The 12826-nt window shown below is 36.4% G+C and overlaps 1 protein-coding gene across 1 annotated transcript; it reads left to right on the top strand.

The window, feature by feature from the left end:
• Positions 1-167: 167 nt before the first annotated feature.
• On the top strand, positions 168-11302 carry LOC144439011 (uncharacterized). The gene is made up of 3 exons (XM_078128250.1): positions 168-874; positions 2213-2316; positions 10222-11302. Exons 1-3 carry the CDS (start codon positions 409-411, stop codon positions 10438-10440), a joined length of 789 nt encoding a protein of 262 aa, XP_077984376.1. The 5' UTR covers positions 168-408; the 3' UTR covers positions 10441-11302.
• Positions 11303-12826: the final 1524 nt, after the last annotated feature.

Below are 12826 nucleotides of genomic sequence, written 5' to 3' on the forward strand. Positions count from 1 at the left end.
GGGTGAATGTCCCTTTAATAAATCTTATCGTCTTTACAAGCCTTTCTTTCAAGAACGTTGCTCTCTATTGTGTCACGGTTTAACATATCAATCAATTTTGGGTCATTGGGCTGTTGGACATGTATTGTCAAGACACACCCAGTTTTGTCATTCATTGTAGTTGAGGGACACCAGCGTGCATAGGAATGGATAGTCTCGTTTGGTTTGTGGTGTCATGACCTCGATCCTGACATTGTAAAACACCCTTGTTTGTTGTGAAGTCACTTCCATCTCCGTTCATCGGTGACAGAAAAGATAACATTGATTCTCCTTAGGTACACTGTGTTTGAGATTTGATGGTCTGAGATTGTCTATTGTACAGGTGACTCTGCGACAACCTTATATCTGTGGTCGTTTCTTTCAAGTACAATGTCAGGCAGAAAAACGACTACAAAACAACCTGGATATACGTGTATAATCAGACCAGGTTATTCCGATAGTGACAATGTCCGCAGTGTGCCTGACTTTTACAGTCATGGTTTGCCTTTGAAATCCCGCATGATTCAAAATTACGGAAACACAAAATCAATGCAAGAACGGTCACACTTTGAAGACGGCGAATCAAATAACATAGACGACAGCGATGAGAGACTCATTTTACCCTTGAATTTAGCCGAACCACCGAATGCTTATTTTGGATACCGAAGAATGTGTCAACTTGACTTCGATGACCTACGTTTTCTGTACACCACAAGTCTAAACAAACCTGTGATGATTGAAAACCGTGTTATTCCCGCAGTAGTTGTTCGGGTGTGGTCTCGTTCAAGTGGTAAATATATACGTTTGTTGGACGGTACAGCAGAATTGTATGGAAGAAGTGTCTTTGGATTATCAGGTATGTTAAAACATTAAGTCCCGAAATCCTCTGACAAAATACAGCATGGTCACTCAGAACTGAAACGAGACTCTCATTCGTGTGAGGACATTTCCATTCTTTTGAACACTTGTAATGTAGTAATGTCATCGTTAAAACCCTTACTAATATTGCTCATAGAAGAGCTAAATATGGAAAGGCAATCAAATGTGAAAACTTAAGATAAAAGTGTTAAAACTATGTACAAACCTTATGTTTAAGATAGGGGAATATGCCTAGTACCATTAAAGACTTTTTAAGTTCTATGCAATGTAAGTGTACGAGTATGAGTAAACAAAATGATATGAACTATTAAATGCCATAAGTTAATGGTGCACTTACGTAGTGCCTAAGTAAATGTCAAAATCAATTAAAGAATTGTAAAATGTATCTACTTAATCGAAAGTCTTGGCTTATTTTATTGTTAAGCAAAGGCCTATTATCAATGGTAATATATTAATGAACATGTCCCTGATAAAATAACTTAAATAAATAAAATCATATCAAATGAGACATAGACTTCTTGTGCTTCAACAGCAATGTTACCAACATGCTCATTTTATCGTCACGTTAAGATTATGGTATTTAGGACAAAGACAATAAAACATGATAATACGATTATATTGTGGCGCCAGACGATTAGAGTATTCTACATATTACTAAATAAAAGAAATGTTAATGCCGTCTTATCCGATCGCTGAAATCACCTCTAACCTTAACTAATATCATTTGTACCGTACTTACTAACATTCAGAATCGAATACTTGAATTTTGAGTAGAGTACAGTAGGATTTACTTTATTGGTTTACAGTAATGATGTACAATAAATGGTCTGTTTTACGTTTAGTATGTATGTATGTATGTATGTATGTATGTATGTATGTATGTATGTATGTATGTAAGTCCGTATGTATGTATGTATGTATGTATGTATATATGTATGTATGTATGTATGTATGTATGTGTGTGTGTATGTGTGTGTGTGTGCGTGCGTGCGTGCGTGCGTGCGTGCGTGCGTGCGTGTGTGTGTGAGTGTGTATGTATGTATGTATGTATGTATGTATGTATGTATGTATGTATGCATGCATGCATGTATGTATGTGTGTGTGAAAGAGAGAGATTGTTTGTTTGTTTGTTTGAGTGTATTTATGTATCTCAAATTATCTCGTAGTATTATAAATAACAAAGTTGAAACTTTAAAGTTCTTTTTTCTGCATATTATGATTTGACACGTCTGACAAGGATCACTACATACACTCAGAATAAGTTCATTTCTGTTTAATATGTGATACTTATGTCGTTAACCAATTTCATTTTCAGGACACTTCAAGATGTTATTTGTTGATCCAACAGTGATAATGTTACAAAGTACTTCGCATTCTCAGAGATTTCTGATGATAAAGGATGGCAAAATAATGGGAAAAGTAAGTTAGTCCATTAGATATATTAAAGTGCACTGAACATAACGAGTTTTCAGACTCTGACCAAAAAATATATAGATACGTATACTATATGTCTTGCAATCTGATTCTCGGTTCATGTGGTGAGCTTGCATTACGCAGCAGGGTTAGACCCTAACTCGTATGCTTCAACAAATTAACGTCTCATCAGTTTGGCGATGCCATTTCAGTGACGGAACGTGTTCCAATTACTGCCTATGAAAAGTGTCTGCTGTGTTCCCAAGACTTGTTTATTTACGAATGCAAGATGTACTATCGTTGATCTTCAGTTAATCATGGCATTGCCATGACTCTACATGTTTAGTATTTTAAAAGATAGTGTGTCTGGGAAACAATTTGTCCTCAAGGCGCCCTATTGTTTCGAATTGAAGGACCTAAGCGTCCTTCATGTAATTTACATATAGTAATGTTTAGACAATAGACATTCCAAGTTTTCCTGTAAAGTGATTTGTAAAATTTGAGATACTCGACTACACAATGGGATGAGTACAACAACAACTATTTATATCGATATTTCATTGAATATCGTCCCTGGTTTAATTTATTATCGTACTCGTCAATGTCATACATGTATCTACTTCTTAATGCATTTTTACAAAAAAACATGTTTTAATATTTAAACAAATATCAGTGGTCCTGAAAGCATCATTTTGCTCTTTTCTGAATATTTAATTTCTGATTTGAATTCACTCTCACAACATTACCACGTCACAGTAAGATGTATGGAAACAAACTATGCATCCATAGGACATTTTTCCATTAGGTAGACGTAGTAAAGAAGACCTTCGAGGTTTTTTTTTTATCTCATACCGTCGAACAAGCTAGAATATTACGTGACGTGTATAGGAGTATAATGATAAAGGTCAAAACCACCATATTACCATGGTTTCTATCAGAAAAAAAGGCACAGTTGCAATTATGAACAACGAAAATGCAAATGATATACCTATACAGAATTGTTATCTAGACGCCTTAGGCATTATGTGAGGTTTTTTTTACTTGTGATTGTATCCAATTACATCAGATAGGCACAATGTCACTTATATGTCAGTTATTTCAGAAGCTAGTCTCTAGATAAACATGTTAACGAGTCAATATGTCTTGTACCTTCAGCCATTGTGCTTTTACTAGCCTTGACGAATAATTTCAGTCATCAGTTTAATGTGTACGATTGCTAAAGAAGATTCGTGCATTGCCCCTGGTCTACATTTGTATACATTTGTATGAGTTTGACGTGACCTCGAGAGTAGGATTAGCATTTGCATATAATGAAATTATTACCTCGTGTGTGTATGTGTGTATGTATGTATGTATGTATGTATGTATGTATGTATGTATGTATGTATGTATGTATGTATGTATGTATGTATGTATGTATGTATGTATGTATGTATGTATGTATGTATGTGTGTGTGTGTGTGCGTGCGTGCGTGCGCGAGCGCGTGTGTGCGCGTGTGTGTGTTTGTGTGTGCGTGTGTGTGTGTGTGTGTGTGTGTGTGTGTGTGTGTGTGTGTGTGTAACATTTTGCCATATTAAAGACTGCAGACATGTAGGCCTAGGTTAGAGTATTATAACGCATTGGATAACAATAAATCTTTTGTCAACAATTGGCACGTATCAGAACATTCATTGAGATGAAAATAAATAGATTAACAAACGTGTCTTTGTCAAACCAAAGTGGGAGCTTCAGAGATTTTATGAATAACGTCGTTTACGTACCCATCCATTTATTGAATGCACTTTACTGTAATCGTTAGAAGTCAAGTGAACACTATCACTGCTTTCCTGTACATCGGGGCTGTATTCACTGAAAAACTACTCTTCCGTGAACATTGGATTACGATACTGCTGATTTCATCTTCTAACGACTTGACAATATTCCCTTTACAGCACATGTCGTGATTTGATCAGTGACTGATGTAATTGACACGAAATTTTCTCTCTCCCTGATGTAATCTTTACCGACGGGTATGGATTTTTTAAAGAACATATATTATACGGCAGACGTCCCTAACGTAAGCCGTTCTACAGAGGTACTCAAAACCGCTAAAACCATATTCGGGCCATAAATATTACATACCGATTACGATTAGCATGCAACAATGCATATTTGGGCAAGGTATGCCTACCGTAAAGGTTTTATATTATGCCTTGTGAAATACCAAAGTACAAAATGTATGACGAATTGGTTACAAGCACCTGAATACAGGTCAACTATCCCCCGACCGTATAGGCAACACTGTCTTGTTATTTGAGTCAAGACTCGACGAAAACATTTAGTGTAAAAAGTATAATACGTTCGAAATACATAAATTAAGACATCTTTGGAGACAGTATGGGTGAGAAAATGAGGCTACTGAAAAGAAAGTACTTCTGCAAATCACAGTTGACCTCAATTTGAGCAAAGTGTATTGGGGCTTGATACGGATAATTATTGCATGGATATAGATCCTCACAATATCTCCATCGCAATACATAGGGACGATTTGTTTCACTCGTAATGGGCTATTATATATATATATATATTTGTGTGTGTGTGTGTGTGTGTGTGTGTGTGTGTGTGTGTGTGTGTGTGTATGTGGGGGGGGGGGGTCAATAACGTTAACGTTAACGTTACCAATGTAGTTTTATACCTAAAACATTACATGTAGGCCCATGCTGTAACATTATTTCAGTATGCCTTTAGGAAGCAGAGGGCAGGTTTAACACTTTCTTATATTATTTTGCAATATAGCCAGACTGTGCGTAAACTGGTGAGATAAATACACTTCTGTGTTATACATCACAGACCACTGTATACGATATATATATTCACGTGTGATTGCTCTGTTGCTGTCTTCCCACATTCACAGTGTCTCGTTCTCACTTCTTATCGAATGTTGTATTTGGACGATATCCATAACGATATCCCACAATATCTTAAAGTTTCTACCCCTCTCTGGTTACATGTCTTATTGAATCCGATGTCTTCCCAGCCGTCTTTGATTCCCAATCAGCCTGGCTTTGTGTCAGGCTTCCTCACGTCTCCCATTTGAGTGCCTTCCAATTTGTGTGTTTCTGTGTATGCGTATTTGTACCCATCTCGATTGATTTACATATCACCTCCATCTGTTTTGTACTTTGCAAATCTTTACATGTAAGAGACATCGCGTACAGTTAAAGACAGTCGCCATGGATTCCAACTGTACAGACGATGGAATTTGGGATTGAATGGGTACATGTTGTACTAAATCTATGAAAACCACAAAACGTCAAGCAGAGTAAATATTTACGATTTCATGTGTATTCAAGTGGCATATTTGCAGCTCTCTTTTCAACTTTGCACTAATAAAAGCCCCTAAGACGCATGACAGCTGTTATTGTGTTATCCCTTTTCGACGACAACTATATGGAAAATGCGTTCTGACGTCACAGTAGTGGACAGTTAACGGGCATCCTGACGAAGATGACATTTTCTTTAGGAAATACGTTTTATTGCTGGTATATAGAAAGCACTTTCTTCTAAATTGCTTATCTGTGTGTGTGCAAGTTCATACTGTTATGGAAATGACAAGATGACGGCAATGGCGCCATATGGCAATAACATGTAGTGATAATGGTCACAATGATGTTGGTTTATATGATATAGCGCTTTCCATTCTGTGCTCAAAGAGCTTTACAATAATGACTACCCTTTGCACGGATATATAGCGACACAACGGCCCGTAACTCTCTGGGAAGCATACATTCCATTGCAGCCTATATATAAGCGCATAGGATTCAAGCATTCACAATGCCACCTATATCCTACCAGGTTCCCTATTTACAGCTGGGTTGACTGAGGCACAATCGTAGATCAAATCATCACCAGGGACTTTAGCCATCAGAAACAAACGGCATCATCAACGGGGCTCGAACCTAACTCAAAGGGCTTGGCAAAGTCTTCACGGTATGACAATTAAACAGTATGGGAATGACATGGCAGGGTACTATCAACACTGTGGCTATATGAGAGAAAAATGGATAATTTTGGCAAAATCTTAAGAAATACAATAGTAAATGACATACATTAACTACACAGTTTTATAGAGACGATTCTTAGCATACTTGCTTCTTGTAGGTGATTCCCAATGTATTTATGGACAGATCAATCGATCCGCAGATAGATACATTAGACAGACAGACAGACAGGCATACATACAGATCTAGACAGACAGACATCTAGACAGACATCTAGACAGACAGACATCTAGACAAACAGACCGGTCGGTCAATGTGTGTGTGTGTGTGTGTGTGTGTGTGTGTGTGTGTGTGTGTGTGTGTGTGTGTGTGTGTGTGTGTGTGTACGTGTGTGTGTGTGTGTGTGTGAGAGAGAGAGAGAGAGAGAGAGAGAGAGAGAGAGAGAGAGAGAGTAAGTGAGTGTGTGTGTGAGTGAGTGAGTAGATCGATGCATTGGTTGAGTGAGTTATTGGGTGTTGTGATTGATTGATTGATTGACTGATTTATTATAGTCGTTTGTTTGTTTGAGTGATCGATTGATGATTGTATGATCGATTTATTTGATGACTGATATAATTATTGTGTTCGTCTTAGAGGAGTAATTTTTCAGCTACGAAGGTACAAGAACGCTGAACTTGATTTTCATTCTGATAACAAATTAGGCTTCAAACGCAGGCGAAATTGTTTCACGTTCACGACATCACAGTCACGCACAAAGTCTCAGATTAATTGTTCGGTTTCACACGAACCAGCTCTTAAATCACGGAGATTACTCGGATTTATTAGATCTAGCCAAGCATTTCGTAGTAACAAAATAAATTGTCCATGAAATCTCGTTGAGTTGTTTATAAAAAAATCTCAGATTGAGCTGATAATTCATTGCATACTGAATGTAGCGTTTTTTTTAACTTACGAGTCATTAAACTCACTAATTTGCAACACATCAAGGTCAAGAGTCTAACGCGGCACTTGACGAAGGTGCATACGTCATTCAAAGACTTAAATGTTAAGGCCACGGATAACAAGATTAAAGGAGTCGCGATGGACCATTACAAGTGAAGTGGGTACTAGGTACGTTAATTGAGATTGATACTATACAACAATATAGTGTGGAGAGTCGTTAACTTCCACACGTATAGGTGTCTTTACGATTCTTTATCTTTACACTTGACGCCATCACTTCTATCCATAATATCGAGAAGGAAAACCACCTTTGAATTATGGTTACTGACAAGACGTGCGTGTGCTGCAGAGGTCACACATACATTGAACTTTAAAAAAAAAAACACCCCAAAAACGTGATTTTCTTTTGCTATTCATGAAAATGTAGAAGAATCGTAAGTTTTGCGATCTCGCGATCGATCAATGGCACTGCCCGTGGCCAGTTAGGAATACGTGGAACCACTTTCGGAGTCGGAGTAAAAGAAAAATATAATATTTCAGTCAGATGTCTGACTGTATAGCATGGTTAAAATTGATTTTTTCCCTCTATAACCCTGTGTATTTGTATGTGAGAAGAGACAGCATAAACTGGGTAGAAGACACAAATTGAAAACAGCCTATTCTGCACGCTTTGCAATGTTGGAACCAACTTTGCTGCAAGGTAGATATCTTTGAATAGACATGTATTATTAGTCGAAATGCATGTCGCATGTTAAAAGAATATGCCATTTTGACCTCCCTGTGTGTACTTCGACGTTACTTCCACACGTTTAAACCCTCCAGCAAATTGGTTACACTCGTGACAAGCCTGTAGTCGGGAAAGGGATGTATTTTAAAACATGGGGGGGGGGGGGGGGGGCGTCACCGTGCACAGTTGATCGTTATGTATAACTTGAATCATGGTAATTATAGGTAATTTTCTATTGATTAAAGCGTAGAACTATTTCTGTTTAAAAAAAAAAAAAATTAATATCTATATTTCTCGCTGTTTGTTGTCTCTATGAATGTAAAGCCATATATTGTGTTCACCTTAAAACATTCGATATCATTTATTTAATCAATCAAACCAGCAAAAAATTATCAAACGCTGATTAAAAAAGAATGTATTCGGTTATATGGTTTTATTTCGATTCACATCATCATTGCTCGATTTTAGTACTTTTTCAACAATTCAAAAAAATTAGCTCTCGCAATTGCAATTCAAAGGTATCTCCACAAAATTAAAATCCTATATGCTAATCACTAGTGCATGTAATTCCGTAGAAGATTGATCGAAAGGCCACAATCGTTTCAAATGTATCGTGTATCAGTGACTGTATTCCGCTGTGAAAATGATTCTCTGAACCATGGGCAAAACATTTTCACGTGTAACACATAGCTTTCTAACTCCGAAAATGAAATAATTTGTTTTAACCAGACAGAGTATCCGGTGGATTCTCTCTAAAAAAAATAGTATCGATTTGTGTAAACAACGCCACCAAGCGATTTACAGCAAATGAGTTGATAACGGTTTTCGCCATTTATAGCATATACCCATGAGTTGTTTAACACTATTTGTGTGCTTTAATTAGTTACAATTGCCATGATTCACCAAGAGTCGAATCATACATTTCACTGGCAAGGCAGAGGAGAATTTACAAATTCACACAAATTTGAAACACAGATTGCATAAAGCAATATTTGATGCATATCATAGTCATTATAATAAAATCAGACTAAATATTTTCAAAATAAAGTCTTTCGTCATAGAAAAGCTATTCCATAATGACAGCTTACATTATGTTACCCTATGCTTATTCTACAATGCTAATATATGGGACATCTGGGCCATATCTTATACATGAAAGCTAAATTACCTTGTTTGTGAAGTTTTATTACAATCTTACATTTCCTTATCAGAAAGGTGCAGATGTAAACATTTTCTTTTTACAACTACATGTATGAACATGCAACCAAGATCAAAGTTGTGTGGAAAGTACAGTGTACACAACAACATTATAATTGATTCTGCTGTCTTTAATTTCCTTAGTGACTCTGTCGCCTGGTGGAAGTGTCACTAAACATGTTGTCTTGTATAACAGCAACTATTTCTAATATTGTGTCTGGCAAATTTTATTAATTAATTAATCACTTTTGGGTGACACTGTTGCAGTTAGACTCATGAATTTTTACTAACTTATAAATGAGCACACAAACTCTCACTGATGAGCAGTGTTGTCAACGGGAAGGAAATAGAGTTGGATCAATAATAATAATAATAATGTTACGTAGACTGTATATGAACTATGACCTTGGTTGTAATTTTAGTGACATGTAATTGAGCATCTAGCTAATCCGGTTTCTGTCCCCGTTTTATAGAATTTTGAATTTTACCAGACATCATTTATACGGGAAATACAACAGTCACGGTTCTGTAGAAGAATACTGAAACTTTGATATTTCAATCACTATAAACCTTAGGACTGACGGTTAATATTTAATCGACACCGAGTTCATTTCTCAAAAACATATTTATCCACAGTGTATATTACACTAGCTGCTCATGGCATTGAATAGTTGTTGTATCACATTTCACAGTGAAACGACGTTTATAATCTGTTGTAATTTTATGAAAGAATTATTAGATAGGAAACAATTAGTAATGACGTACGCCATATGCCAATCTCATTCAATGGCGAGATTATAATCACTTCTATTCAGCGACTCTAAGAGATAAGGTTACATACATGTAAATGTGGTAGGCGATATATTGTCATTTTATCATGAACGTACGGTCTTGAGTGAGATGGATAAAAGTTCTGCAATATGTTTAGTATCTGCAGTATGAACTAACACGATCCATTACTTGCAATTGAAATCCACTAAACTACTCACAAGCAATAAGCTAGATATAAGTGAATTATAAAATTATTACGTTTTTTATGTTCTTTTTTCTTGTTTCTTTTACAGGGACGTGGCGGCAAAGAAAGTGAATTTTACGTTCGACAAAACCAAAATGGTTATTGCACGTTTGAGTCTGTCCAACATCCGGGTCATTTTCTCGGTGTTCGTTCGAATGGAAATATCATGCGACCCAGTCAAGTTCAATTTGACGATGCCCATGCACACTTTGTGGTACAGAAAGAAGCTATGGATATCTGCAAACTAAAAAGTAAATTTGAACTATAACAAACGTTTCACTACACATTAGTAAACTCTATAAGCTTAATTCTATGATTTGTGTTTTTCCTACCGTATCTCGTCTTTCAGTGGACAGAAATCAGAAGTCATCATAGATACATACTTTACGTGCTAACATAAGACTTTCCATACCTCCATATCCTCGTCATACCATAACGAATACTTGCATCAGTATAATCCTCTGCTGTGCTCTGCGATTTCATGCCAAAATATATCACACAAAGAGAGGAGAGCATTATCCTCCTTAAAGATGGAAGACACGGATCGTCTTGAAACGGAAACAATTATGATAAGTAAGCCAAGTTTCAAAGTAACTGTATTATGTGTACGTTGCACGAATACTTCTACTTTAAAGTGGTCATATGGAAGAGGATTGGGTATTTTTTGGGGGGGATTTTTAATTTACAAAACAATTTTATCATGGTTTAAAAAAATCGATGTAAACAACATTGACTAAGTCCGTGTTTGTAACTCAATACATTGAGTAACTCAATACATACTAAAATTTAGCAGTAACTTTAACTTGTAAACCTGTTTGTACCACCTTGTGATCATAAATTTTTTACGGCTATACGTCTCATCAGTGTGTTTCTTAAAACATCGAAGAAAATGTTGGATACTCATTAGGAACTGCTATCATTATTCTGTAAAAATGTATACACTGTCAAAATTCACGACATGTCCAGTGGCATACATTTGAACGAATGTCTGAACATATCTCACGGTTATGCTCGATAAGTAGAGAAATTCAACACCGAAATATATCTACAAGGAAGCCACTCAGTGACGCCTTTAAGGCTCAGATGTCAAACTTGAAGCTTGAACATTTCGATTGAATAAATAAAATAAGATATATGAACTTCTGCCTGAGCACAAGTCGCACTCTTTAATTAGAATTTCGTACTCATGTATTCATATGGTTAGAGGGATCTAATCAGTAGTGGAGTCGACCATTGATGATGCCATATATTTCACTAGTTATAATGGAGGCTTGTAAAATGAAATGAAATGAAATGAAATGAAATGAAACTTTACGAACATATTTAATCTTAGTTAAGTTTTATAATGTGCAGTATATATAATTACACGATTTCGGGGCGTGCTCAAATTGGTAATTAGGATAGAAATGCAACCCCCTGTGCTGGTCAACCTGACATTCACTTTAACCTGGTCATACTCAGTTACTCAATACCCATCAGTGTAGTTGCATGAATCGCAGTCCGAAAAGTAGTGTTATGAAACTTCATCACAGGTGTTGGGGAAGCATTGCATTTGTTGACCAGTTCACATTTAGTGAGCTAAGGTTGACATTTGTTTTTTTCTTGAAACTCTGAATATAAACTTGAGGTCGTTTTTTACTCAGACTTTCCAATTGAAACTTTTGACCCATGGCCACTTATCATGGCACTATCTTCCAATTTTACCAAGTCCCACTTTTTATCATATATTGTCTGACTAATGTCAAAATTAAATGAATAGATAAATAAATAAATAAATAAATAACCGCAATCAATATCGGTGTGCATCGTCAGGGCGATTCGGGTTAGGGTAACGGTTCTAGCAACAAGGTCACTTTCCTTGAATTCCGGGGGATGTAATGTAAAATGTTCTCAACGATCAAGTGCCGTTCAAGATTAATAATTATACGTGGAATTTAGTCTTCTAATTCCGTAAAAGAGACACTTATTAAACTTTGAAAATCGTATATAAATTCTTAGATATTTTCAATACATATGCCCTGCAGACAAAAATAACCTATACAAACGGTTACTTCTATCTTTATTAAAAGACTCCTCACAAAATGGCGGGAAACTGATAAAGTTTAATTCTTATATCACAAACAAGTCGGATCCATTACGTTCACGGGGTAACGAGGTATCGATGTATTGTGCTCGCGTTCTTCGTGTCACGGTTTGTGTTTGAACCTTATTAAGTAGCGTATCCCCAAGGGTTTCTGTATACTTATCGATCTAATTATGATCATTGAATAGTAACCTTCTCCGAGTTTATTAGGATATAATTAGCATTTATGTTTCAAGGAACGAATTGGACAAGACTTGTTAGGCGCTAAAGTAAACCCATCAGTCAACACACAAAATACACCCGGGGCGTGTATATGATTACACTTTGTTCACACGCGAAAGAAAACATTGAACTATGGGTGATTCGGAGAGTATCATACGAAGCGAAAGATGTAGATGTATAAAGTCTCTGGTGGAACGTTTAGAGTTGTGTTATACCATAGACCCCTACGTAGGGTCTATGGTTATACAAAACCTTTTATGACACACACAAAACACAAAACATATAGAAACACACACTCGTACGTAAACACATACCCCATCACCCACATCGGCACACGTGTGGATGGTGA

Source organism: Glandiceps talaboti, chromosome 8 (assembly GCF_964340395.1).
Source record: "Glandiceps talaboti chromosome 8, keGlaTala1.1, whole genome shotgun sequence".
Lineage (NCBI taxonomy): Eukaryota > Metazoa > Hemichordata > Enteropneusta > Spengelidae > Glandiceps > Glandiceps talaboti.

Excerpts from the sequence above, each read along its gene's own strand:
- LOC144439011 (XM_078128250.1), top strand. The coding sequence starts at position 409 with ATGTCAGGCAGAAAAACGACTACAAAACAACCTGGATATACGTGTATA. Across the intron at positions 875-2,212 it reads AAGTGTCTTTGGATTATCAG|GACACTTCAAGATGTTATTT; the intron begins GTATGTTAAAAC and ends TTTCATTTTCAG. Across the intron at positions 2,317-10,221 it reads ATGGCAAAATAATGGGAAAA|GGACGTGGCGGCAAAGAAAG; the intron begins GTAAGTTAGTCC and ends TTTCTTTTACAG.